The following is a 12,213-nucleotide window of genomic DNA, read 5'->3' on the forward strand; positions in this document are numbered from 1 at the left end:
GGCCCGTTTCTAGTGCTTGAGTGTGTTAAGCGCCCTCAAACGAAAGCAATGCTGTCTACATTGGATGCGGCGAGGGGCGACGCTACACAACAAATTACCAACAGTAAACTGATCGCGCGCGCTCTGTTTCTGACGCACTTCAAGCACTCGCTGGGCGGGGGAAGATTGATGCGTTGGACCGGAGTCGGGGGACTTAGTTTAATTTATGTGGAGTTGTTTTGTTTTATTTTGTAGTATTTCGAATTAATGATAAAAAAAAAAAAAAAAAAATTAACTCGTTCACTCATTTTTGAGTGGTGGCGCCCTTAGCATTTGCCTATACCGCCTATGCCACGGGCCGGCCCTGTACATTCATTTAAAAGTACAGAAAAAATACAATATATTGTAGTTCCTTCCATCAAATCAAAGTACAGTAAGCAGCTATAAGGAAGAAAGGGGTTTTGTTGAGGATATTATAAGGAAGTATTGAGTGTTTCAAGAGGAACTTTGTAACCTCTTACAATCTGATTAATCACATTTAGCTTGATGTTACTGATAAGGTAACATTTCTGTCCACAGAACACAGGTCTAATATCCTTAACAGAGTTAGATGATACTGATGTGATCTTTAACCAAAGAAACCATGGAAAAAGACGCAGACGGTGAGGAGGATAACAGCGTTAGCGTTGACCACGTTTCTCCATAGAGGTTTTTCAGAGGTGTCGGTGAGCTTCAACTTCATCTCCGCCTCCTGTTCTTTAGTCAGTTTAGGGGCATTGCCTTGGTCAAAGCCACAGAACCAGTTGTAGGCCTTCTTACAACAGCCGGGCTCCTCACGCACCTCTGCAGGGTCAAGAGATGAACGGAAACGGTTGTTATTGGTTATTAAAAGCTAATATGTTACATGTGCAATGTGATTTACACAAATAAGACATGTTTCTGAACCAACATCCTTTGTTTTCCTAGAAAAAACTACAATATAGTCAATTAATCATAGCCATAAACTAGTCTCAGCATCAGACGGCCCACCCACAGACACCCAGAGTCCGTTTACTGAACCACATGATGCACGTTGCACACAAAAGCGGTGAGTGTTACCTGTGCTACCCATCAATGATTATGAATTTGGTGGCTTGTGCAGACGTACCTTCTGTTTCCATAGAGCTGGAATCCTGTTCATCAGTCCAGTCATCTGCCTCCAGATCTATCCTCTCCTCAGTGTTGTTCCTCAAGCTCCAGCAGAGCCTGTACAGCTGCACAACAACAAGGGGCCACAGAATGAGGGGCTGTGACAGAGAAGTAGCTTTTTCATAGATACAATCTATGTATCTATCTATCTATCTATCTATTGATCAACTTAATGCATCCTTTCTTAATAAATGTAATAATTAAAAAATTTCAACCCAAAATTTTGAACTGTATTGTTATGTTATAGTATGTGTATAATATGTGTATTTTAAGTGAAATAAGAATATTTAATATTTGTCCAAAAAAAAAGTTGTAGTAGTGTTGTTATGATAAGAGCTTACATGTTTGTCGTCAATGGGTTTGGTCATGAGGGAGATGCCCCATATCAATATACAGGACAGGCCGAAGAGGATCAGTGCAAAATAGAGGTAGTGCACACCACAGATGATCGTGGGACAGTTACTGGGGCTCACGCAGCTGCCCGTGCCATAGGCAAATTCGGTTATCATACGCGCCAGACCCACCAACAGACCAATACACAACCCGTAGAATGCGCCCTGTGAGGGAATATCAACACTATGTATCAATAGATAAAAAATGTACGGTAAGACTTTGATTTTCTGGAAAAAATCGGTTTTGAGAGAAAACATATTATCAATATTATTAATATCCAGCTGAATTTAACAAGCAAAATGGATATAAACCAAAATATATAAATGGATACAAAGCAAAATATATAAAACTGTAAAATGTGAAGGACTGACTCACTGCTTCATTTACTCTCTTGCAGAAAATGGCGAGGGTGAAGACAGCGGCGATGGGTGGAGCCAGATAACTGGTGATGGACTGCATGTAGTCGAAAAGCTGGCCGCTCTGAGCTGACTGAATTATGGGGATCCACGCAATACTCACGCCGATCAGAATTAGCATGAACAACCTGTATGCATGAACACAGGCATCTCAAGAGCCTTTTCACATCATTTTCTGCTCACAAGGTCAGAAAATCAATATGCAACACAAACAGACACAAAAACGCACCTCCCAGCAAGCATGAGCTCCTTCTCTTTGGCTTTGGGACGGATCTTGGTGTAGATGTCCATGGTGAAGAGTGTGCTAGCGCTGTTAAAGATGGAAGTGAGTGAACTCATCAGAGAGGCCAGCATGACAGACAACATCAAGCCTCTGAGACCTTCAAAAACACACAGAGCAGTTTAGTCCCATAACACCTGACAGATCTATAAAAGCATGTAAAGAGACAGAACATCTAAGTTACTAATGTAACGTTACGTCAGACTGACGTCATGGGGTCTCGTCTGGGAGCCCAATCACCTCCAAGTGGTAACAGAACGAGCCAATGAACATTGGTCAATGAGATTGGCATGATGAGTCACACCCACCCGAACATACGGTTATAAATAAGACTGGCATACGGTTATAAATAAGACTGGCATTACTCACTTCATTCATGTTTTGCGGAGGAGACAGGATCCCGGCCATTCAACGGTGGTTCAGGGCTGTGGCAGGGGGGACGTAGCGTCTCCGTTCCCTCCTTCAGGGAACGGGGTTTAAATTAGTAACCTAGACGTTCCCATTTAGTCAGTCACGTTCGACATTACGTCCCTATAGAAAATGTCACAGCCACTGAACTGTGTTACTAGTGTTGGAGATGCAGATGATGGCAAGCTACGGCGTGCCCTTTTGGCAACTGCTCTAACAATTTCGTAACCTACCGAGCGCCCCATGTAAGCCCGTGAAAGTAGTCCTTCATTCCAAAGAGGATGGAAGGGACAGGGTCTTACTCTGGGGACGGTCGAAGCTGCTGTTCCGACCCCAGGGAAGAGTGCTTTGGAACTCAATTCCCAATGTTTCTCAGCCATGACCATACCGCTGGGGAAGCGTGCCCAGTCCCAACGGAGGGGAACGCTACGGAGACTACACCCTGCCCGAAGGGAGGTAATGTGTGGAGGTACACATATGGACTGACTCTTGGGGCAGTGATACATATGGAAGATCTCTGCGGTAGGTCCTACCTAGCCAGGTAGTAGCTACTACCGGTGCAGAGACAGGGCAGAGCAGAACCGCCCAGGAAGAGACACAGATTTACTGAGGAGGAAACAGTAGCCCAGTACAAGGGCTGACCGTCCGGGCATGCACACAAGTTCTGGGCCTGGTGTCAGAGTACTGGGCCCGCCGCGTCTGACTGCCGAAGGATGTTGGAACTTGATTCAGAGCACAGAGCAAGACACAGAGCAAATCTTCCCGCACATTACCTGTTTGTACCCAACATACAGGAAGAGACCGGCTCCGGTCAGGAATGCTGTCTTCAAAGAGAAGCATTTTGAGCTCAACTGACTCAAGGGGTTCGAAGGGAGCTCTCTGTAGACCTGAAAGGATGATCTGAAAGGCCTTGGAGGATTTAACCTTCTGGCGCCTCTCAGGAACCTGATGACCAGGTCGTGCTTTCCCAGCGACCTGCCATCAACAGCATCGTGATGTGCTGCAATGGCGGTGACATGCACCTTCAAGGTGGAGGGAGATAGCCTCAGCTCCCAGGCCTCTTGAAGGAAGGAAAGCACAGAGCCAATCAGGCAATTCCGAGAGGTCTTCCAATCGGAAAGAACACCACTCAGCGAACAGACTCCACTTCAAAGCATAAGCGCGCCTCTATGAGGGAGCTCTAGCTGAAGTGATAGTGTCAAATATCGCTGGAGGTAGGTCACTTAAGTTCTCCAGGTGATGGCGCGGGTGATATATGATGTCCTGTCTCTGTGAAAGCAGGTCCTCCCTGGAGGAATCATAGAATATACGGATACGCGCAAGTGGGCAGGTCCTGTGTGGCAAAAGGGTGGTTGCCATGGTTGCGAGAGAGTGACAGTCGCCTAAGCCAATCCTTTGTTTCGTCCCGGATGGAAATAATGAGCTGTGTTTAGTGCAGATTAAACGGTCTAGAGTCAATCGATTTTTATACTCTTTTTATCAGAGTACTTACATTTTAATTATGCATTGATATATACAGAAAGTTTAAACAAATTTGGAAAAAAGTTTTTTTTATAAAATTCCTAGCTACAATACCTTTAATTTTAAACTCTCAAAGATTTTTTTTTTAATCTCACCAGATTTATGAATTTAACATTAAAATGTTCTTACGAGGGATGTTTTTTACCCTTTTTTACATTTCTGTTGATTTTTTTCTTCTTGTCATTTTGTTCAAAATTGCGTTTATACATATATTTCATATAATACTAGGACATTTAGGGTATCATAATTTCCCGCCTAAGCATATCAGGCACGGTGGCACCCCAGGTTAAAATTATCCAGAATCACCACTCCATAGAGAAACAAAAACAGACGCAAATAAAACAATTGTTGAGATGCAGGTAATGTACGTCATGAACTATAATAAACTTTTATGGCTATATTTTTCTCTATAGTGCCAGAGTACAAACAAAGATTATTGAATACTATTTGTGAAAACATAAACATCTGCCGATATGACGGATAAGACTTTTTTGGAAAAATTAATCACTAAAAAATAAACTCCCCTTAGAAGAATAAAATCTCAATATATTTGACATGAGTGAATCTGTTTATGTTTTCATGCATCTTTTAAAGCAAAAATATTGATAATGTTTACCGATGTCACCTAAATCACCCAATTACCAAACTAGGGCAACCAAATATGGGAGTCTGAAACAGTTATATTTTAAGTCTTGTTAATTGGCTGTTGAACTAACTTAACTGTGGTGAGTCTATACCTGCTTGTTTGTGTATCTTATCTTATTTAGTGGGGCCTAATCAGTGGTCAAACTAAAAGCATGTCTGTTTAAGCTAGACTCGCTCTGACTAAAACAAGAAGCACACTGTTCATCCTGAGAAACTCAAATGCAGTTTGTCAAAAAGTGGACACAGAAGACATGTCAGTTGTATGAATGATGTGTGCATGTCTAACACGTAGGACATATATACATCTTATTTTCTCAAACAATGCTTCTTATGTCCTAAAAAATATATATTTTTATGCACAGAATAAAGCAATACGAGAAGGTAGCCACAATCTAGAAAGTGTTACTGCACAAAAATGCGTCAGCAAACTTGATAAATGGATCAGTACCTGGTCAGTGCAAAAGTACCAGGTAGCCTGGATAGTAAGACCAAAGACCATTCCAGGCCAGGGCAGATTGCCGGTAATAGGGTCTCTGAAAATGTGGAATGAGTCCGCACGAGGGGTGTAGCACGATTCACTGATGTTTGCACCCACCACTGACGGGATCGCATTCATGTAGCGGTCCTTGAAGTTCTCATAGCCTCCGACCTCATTGAACGCTGAAAGAAAACGGAACATGTTGAAGCAGCAAGTAGTCGTTTAGCAGACTTTTTTTACCCAAAACGTTTAAAGTACAGAACAAAAGTGAATGAACGTACCAAAGCCCATGAGAATGAATGATCCCACAACCATGATGACGGTCTGCAGGGTGTCTGTGTAGATGACTGCAGCTAGACCACCTGTAGAAGAAACAGAGAAGGTTTTTCAAGGGCAACTGAAAAAAAATCAAGTTACCCCTTGTTAAATTTTACTCAAGTACAAGTAAAAGTACTACATTCAGATGTCTACTTAAGTAAAAGTACTAAAGTACTTGTTTTTAAAAGTACTTGAGTATCAAGAGTACAAGAGTAGATTTTCTAAATATTGCATTACTAATCTACTGCCACAGTGCTTACATTTATGCACAGAAACGTCCTACATGGAGTTATGAAAAATGTTAATGTTAATACCTTGGAGAATGTAAAAGGAATCGAAAGTAAAATCAAGTCATTTTCATCTTTTCACCATGTTGCTTTATTTAATTAAATTAAATTTTTGGGGGGTCCCATCTTTAAATGCGGGGAAAACACACACACACACACACACACACACCACATGTAAGGGTGGCACTGCCAATAAAGCACCTAAAAGCTGTCACAAAGAACCGGCAAAAGGAATGATTATGAATATGTAAAATATAGCAAGGAGATATTTTAATTGTTTATTAATAAACACTTGTTAATAAACAAGTGTTTTCTTTGTCAGTGTTGGCTAGATGAAGTTGACGATGCTGACTTGCGATCTTCAGTAGTGAACGTGCCAGAGAGAAATGCACATTTCATACGGATTACATAAGCAGAGAACAGTCTGTAGTCTGTTTTCTTTCGTTTGGAATTTTTCTGTTTAAAAGTAGACATGTCTGTGAGAGGCAAGTAGGCTACCTTATACACTGAGTTTCGGTTCATTTATGAGACTAGATCCAGTTCACGTGCCGGTGCCTCCGTTTCTTATCTATCGTCTGCTATTTACATCTTATTTATTAAACCCAGGCAATTGGTTGATGAAACATTGATTAAAATTAAGATACAATTAATGCAAAACGAAATTCAGGTTAAAGAAAGGTTTTGTGTTTTCTGTTTGATGTCTCTGTGAAAGTTTTAAAGCATTTTTTATGCCGCTTTCAGAGCGCTCACGTCCGTAACGGAGAACACGTCCATAACATTGTTTTTTCCTCATAAATGCAAACCCGAAAAAGAAAATAAAACAAAATTAATATTTTATGTACTGTGGAGACTGAGCGCCAACCCTTCTTCATTCGCTGGGTAGTAGCCTACTTTGGTTTGCGCAGTGTAATTCACATAATCAGTAAAAATATATTTTGCCTCCTAAAGTTTTTTTTTTAAGAAATCAGAAATCCCTCGTGGCTACGCCACTGCCACATTTGAACCTGACTGTGTTAAACACACCACATACTCAAGAACATCAAACCAAATGCTTGGCTTACATTAATGTGTAATATGAAATCTGACCATGGAGTTGACTTTGGCGGAAAGCTGAAAGTGATTGCTGATAGGCTGTCCCAATCAGTGGCGCCTGCACAATCCAATCTGTCCCAATCAGTGGCGCCTGCACAATTTTTACTCGGGTACTCACGGTTATGGATAGAAATGTGTTGGAGTAAAGAGTACAATATTTGCCTCTCAAATGTACTTGAGTAAAGTCATGAGTACTCCCCAAAAATGATACTCGAGTAAAGTACAGATCCCTCAAAATTGTACTTAAGTACTGTACTCAAGTAAATGTACTCCGTTACTGTCCGGCTCTGGTAAAAAGTTACTAGAGGCTAAAGTTTGTGAACAAACAAGCTGGCTTCAGAGAGCCCAAATCTTGAACCAGGATTTGATCACGGATCGCCTTGTGCACCTCTGCGGCAAGCTTTGGAATTTCATACGTAAGGGATACTGTATATCCAGCCGGTTGATGATAATGTACATCCTCCGCTTCGCGTCGGGGTCCTCATCACCCTGTCAGGGGTATATTCTGAGATAACAACTGGCTGGATGTCCATTATCTATAATAAATAGACACGAAATATTGATCTGAGTTGAAATATTTTATTAGGTCTTTAAAGGCAAAGTTTCCGAGGAGAGAGCAGTTGCTAGCGCGGCAAGTTCAAACTAGACGGACATTTAAGAGATACAGTATACAGTCATACCACTTATTACACAGCATTTCACCACATAAATAATTATGGATAAGAGATATTGATTTCAGATTAAACTGTTTTAAAATCGTACCTGTTTGTCTCTTATAATCCAACAGTTTACAAAATAAGTCACAAAATGGCAGCAGCTGTGTTTGTATGAAACGAGAGAGAGTAGTCCACGATACTGGATGGGATAATTAAATAACTGTACAAAAAATATTGATTTGACTGAGTTTTAATATTTTATTAGCTCACCAAATTCAAAACTTCCACGAAGAAAAGTGTTGGCATTGCTGCTGTTTGGGTTATTCTGCCCCAGCACACTGTGATGGTGCCGGCGCTCACACTGTGGATGTCACATAATGCTCTGGAATTAACGTGCTAGGCGATAGTGCCGTCGGCCACATTGTTCATTCACCAAGTGTCTGTGGCAGAGAATGGCTGCTGTCAATGCAGCCTCTGGAAATAAGTGCCAGCATGAATGCTGGTGAAATTGTATAGTTAATCAGGGACGTGACGTCCTTTACTCTGCAATGTGTTTGCAGTAGTATAAAGCTTGTGCAACTTGCTCTTTTAGCCGCTATGCCGCTGAGGTCTTCCGTTGCATGAAGTGCTTTTAGCTGAGGTAAATGGCTTTGCTTGCAGCTGAGCTTGACCTTCGCTAATAACACGGCAGGATTTTGTGAGATCCCCATAGCGTCAGCTCTGACCCAATGTCGAGTGAACCGAACTCGAAAGAGAACGTCTCTGGGTACCTAACGTAACCTCGGTTCCCTGAGAGGAGGGAACGAGACTGCATAAGATGCTGTGTTACACAGCACAAAGTCTTGTCAGCTGCGCTCTGCTTTAGTCCAAAGATTCTGGGGCAATGGCGTCTAGCGCTGCCTTATAGTGTGGGGAGGCCACCTTTATTTTGCACGATTGAACGTCATTGGCGGGCGAATTCTTGCCCGCAAGATTTCATAAGGCTTCAGTAGATTCAAGGAAGGAGGGGATAGACGGCGTCAGCTCTGACACAATGTCAAGTGAACCGAACTCAAAAGGGAACCGAGGTTACGTTAAGTAACCGGAGATGTTACTTTTAGACGCTACTGTCGATTTTACATAGATACAAAAAAAAAAAGTATAAGGGAGGTACTTCAATATGCAGACATATATCACTGTAGTTCAGATCTACATAGATACTTTAAAGAGTTTAGACAATAAAATAGGAGTAGCGTTTACTGTTCCAGAATTTCATTTACCATTAGGGAAAAGGATCAGTGATGGGTTATCTGTTTATACAGGGGAAATGTTTGCTACTTATTATTAGCAACACATTGGATAGAGGAGATAAGACATTTGAAATCAATTATTTGTTCAGACTCAAGTTCATCATTGGCTAGTTACTCCGGAGATTTGAATAGAAATACAGCAAACATTATACACAATTCAAATGATGGGCCTAACAGTAGTATTTTTATGGGTACCGGCACATATTGGTATCCAAGGAAATGAAATAGTAGATAAGGCAGCAAAAGAAGCCATAAAAAAACAATGACTTAAATTTATCAGTGAGTTTAAGTCAGAATGAAATGAAGAGTATTATTTTAAAAAAGGTAAAAAAAAAAGTGGCAAAAACAATGGGAATAAGGATAAAAAGGCGAATGGTTTTATAGAATTCAAAGGAAAGTAGGAGAGATGAGAAGAGCAGGAAAAAATGAGAGATGAGATAATAATAATATCAAGGATAAGATTTGGACGATTGGGCAAGAAAAAAAACGGAACATGTTGTGCTGTCAAAAATATACTGTCAGAAATATGAGACTGAAAGAAGGATTTTAATAAAAAAAATCTAGCAAAAATAAAAATGGAATTTATACACTAACTCAAAAATCAATCTTTTTCAGTATCTTAAAATTACTCATTTTTGGGAGAGGATATAAAAAGGGAGGGGAAATATGTCATTCTGATCCACACTTCATACCAGTCGGTGGCGGTAATAGACCATTTTCTTGTTTGACAACCACCAATAAAATCTCAAAATAAGAAATCATGGCACGCTGAGAAAAGTGCAGTTGATCGGTTCATTTCTGTGTTTACTTAAGTTAAAGAAGTTAGAGATCAGTTAAAGCAATAGTTTATTAACAGCTATTTAGTCCACGTGTGAACATCAACATTTATTTTAAGTATTGATGGATTCTTATTTTTACATCATAAAGAATTATTATTCATCTGCATACCATAAAACGTTAAGATTTTAGATTCATAAACTCATAGAAACCACAACAATGTCTTCAGTGTTGGGCAGTAACGCGTTACTAGTAACGCATTACTGTAACGCAGTTACTTTTGACAGTAACTAATACTGTAACGCATTACTTTTTAAATAAATTAACTCCGTTACCGTTACCATATGGCGCGTTGTCCGTTACTTTTTTAAATGAATTAGTTGCTGGAGCGGCTGAGAAGTGTGCGCTGTCATTACACAGTAGAGCACTGAAGAGACTGCTAGCATTATACAGAGCGAGAGGACACCTGAGGACACATAACAAACTCACTGGCTGAGTTGTTTACGTACACGTGAGGCAGCGCGAGCACGGAGATTACAAGCTTCACGGAGAGCGCTGAGCACTTGATGCGCATTTAAAACACAGACAGCGAAACGGTATGGATACAGAACACTTAAGTACACATTGCCATATCATTATAAAGTAATACATTTTTTGAGTAGATGCTGCATCAGCAGAGAAAGAACAGAAGCTTGGCGTCGAGTCTGAGAGGAATAACATTAGGCTAGTAACGGCTAACTTACCTCAAGCGATTAAAGCAATGTGACAAAAACACACGCAGACCTGACCCACATGTTTTATGTCGCAATTGTTACCATCTATTTGCATTAGTTTATATCCAGCTGGTCACTTTTATGCATTCATTAGCCGGCGAAGTTGTATTTTTAAAACTAGTGACGTGATTGATTGCTTACATTGATATGTTCACGCAGCCGACATCAAGTCTAATCAAGTGTTCTAAAATTTAAGCAAATAAAGTAAAAGACTGTACATGTAATATAGGTCTACATTTATGTAATTTTAATGCTCTGGCCTTTGCAGATATTTAAATATGGCCATCTTCTTTAAGCTTGAATCATATAAATGGTAACACTTTACAATAAGATTACAATTTTAGCATTAAATATGGTTAATAAATGTTGTAGAAGTATCATTCATTGTTAGATGTATTTGTATCTCCTTAGTTAATGTAGGCCTATACTATGAACTAACAAGAATGATCAAGGTACAATTGTATTTCTCAAATATTAATTCATGCAGTAAAAACCACAGTGGTAAAAATGTACTGTCAGCTGCATGAACATATCAATGTTGAGAAAGCAAACAAGTCACTAGCTTTAAAAATGCTTGTTTTGTTATTTATTTCAGAAATCCTTGATATATTCAGTTTGTGCTGGTCTGACTTAAATAAAATAGTGTTTAAAAATTACTTTCTGTTTAAGTCAGTTTTGTATTTGTATAGACCATAACGCATAAAAGGGCATTAATGGGAACATTTAAGAACTTTCTTTAAAAAAGTAACTAAAAAGTTACTTTTAACAGTAACGCATTACTTTTTGGTGTAAGTAATCAACAAAGTAATTGAGTTACTTTTTGAATGAAGTAACTAGTAACTGTAACTAGTTACTATTTCTTAGTAACTAGCACAACACTGAATGTCTTTGCTGATGAAAGATGTTGTATATAAATAGATTAAGAAAATATATAATATATTTTTGGATATTTTTCACGTGGTCTCTTGTAGTTTTATTTAATGTGGATGTTAAAAAAAAAACAGTCACAGCAGTGTTTATACCTGTACTGCATGTTATGTCATGTCATGCCACCACACATTCAAATGATGATGATAATGTTTGTATGACGTGCATACAATGGAGACCATTTACGTTTCATCCATGTTTTGTTTTAAGCTGCATGTAGGCTATATGTAGTTTTATTGTTTCAGAGAAAGGACAGATTGTGATGGCACGGCGCCTCTGAACTTCGATCTCGGAAACGTCGTGCCTTGTGGGTTGTTCACATGCCACTGTAGTGAGTACATATGAAAAAAGTAGTGCACGAATGGCCAAACGACGAGCAGTCATCCAGCCGTGTGTCGTCCGCAGCTCATTGATGCCAGAGGGAAGCGGAGACTGTTGCGCATTGTTCCACAGTGCGACAAATCACCAGCAGCTACAACAGTGGTGACCAGGGCAATGTGTCACAGCACACAGTTCATCGCAGCCTTCTGCGTATGGGCCTGCGTAGCCGACGACCCAGCCAGGTCCCCATTCTAACTGCACGACATCGTCAATAACACATGAAATGGGCCCAAGATCATCGAGATTGGACTGTGGATGATTGGAAGAAAGTGGCCTGGTCTGATGAATCAAGATTCCTAGTGGATCATGTCTATTATCAACAGAGGCTATGTCACCAGGATGCACTGTTCGGTGGAAACAGGCCAGCAGTGATAGTGTGATGAAGTGATAGTGCCGACTACCGCT

The 12,213-nt window shown here is 40.2% G+C and overlaps 1 protein-coding gene across 1 annotated transcript in view; it reads right to left on the reverse strand.

The window, feature by feature from the left end:
- Positions 1 to 373: 373 nt before the first annotated feature.
- LOC130087050 (sodium/glucose cotransporter 1-like) overlaps positions 374 to 12,213 on the reverse strand; it is a 43,805-nt gene continuing 31,965 nt past the window's right edge. The window contains exons 7-14 of the mRNA XM_056253241.1: positions 5,590 to 5,670; positions 5,189 to 5,490; positions 3,438 to 3,770; positions 2,206 to 2,366; positions 1,936 to 2,104; positions 1,509 to 1,724; positions 1,127 to 1,232; positions 374 to 822 (exon numbers count right to left, since the gene is read on the reverse strand). Of these exons, the coding sequence (XP_056109216.1) occupies positions 608 to 822; positions 1,127 to 1,232; positions 1,509 to 1,724; positions 1,936 to 2,104; positions 2,206 to 2,366; positions 3,438 to 3,770; positions 5,189 to 5,490; positions 5,590 to 5,670 (1,583 nt within the window). The 3' untranslated portion in view covers positions 374 to 607. The remainder of the gene's footprint in view (positions 823 to 1,126; positions 1,233 to 1,508; positions 1,725 to 1,935; positions 2,105 to 2,205; positions 2,367 to 3,437; positions 3,771 to 5,188; positions 5,491 to 5,589; positions 5,671 to 12,213) is intronic.

This window comes from Rhinichthys klamathensis, unplaced genomic scaffold, assembly GCF_029890125.1.
Source record: "Rhinichthys klamathensis goyatoka isolate OS25496 unplaced genomic scaffold, OSU_Roscu_1.1 h1tg000104l_1, whole genome shotgun sequence".
Classification (NCBI taxonomy): Eukaryota; Metazoa; Chordata; class Actinopteri; order Cypriniformes; family Leuciscidae; genus Rhinichthys; species Rhinichthys klamathensis.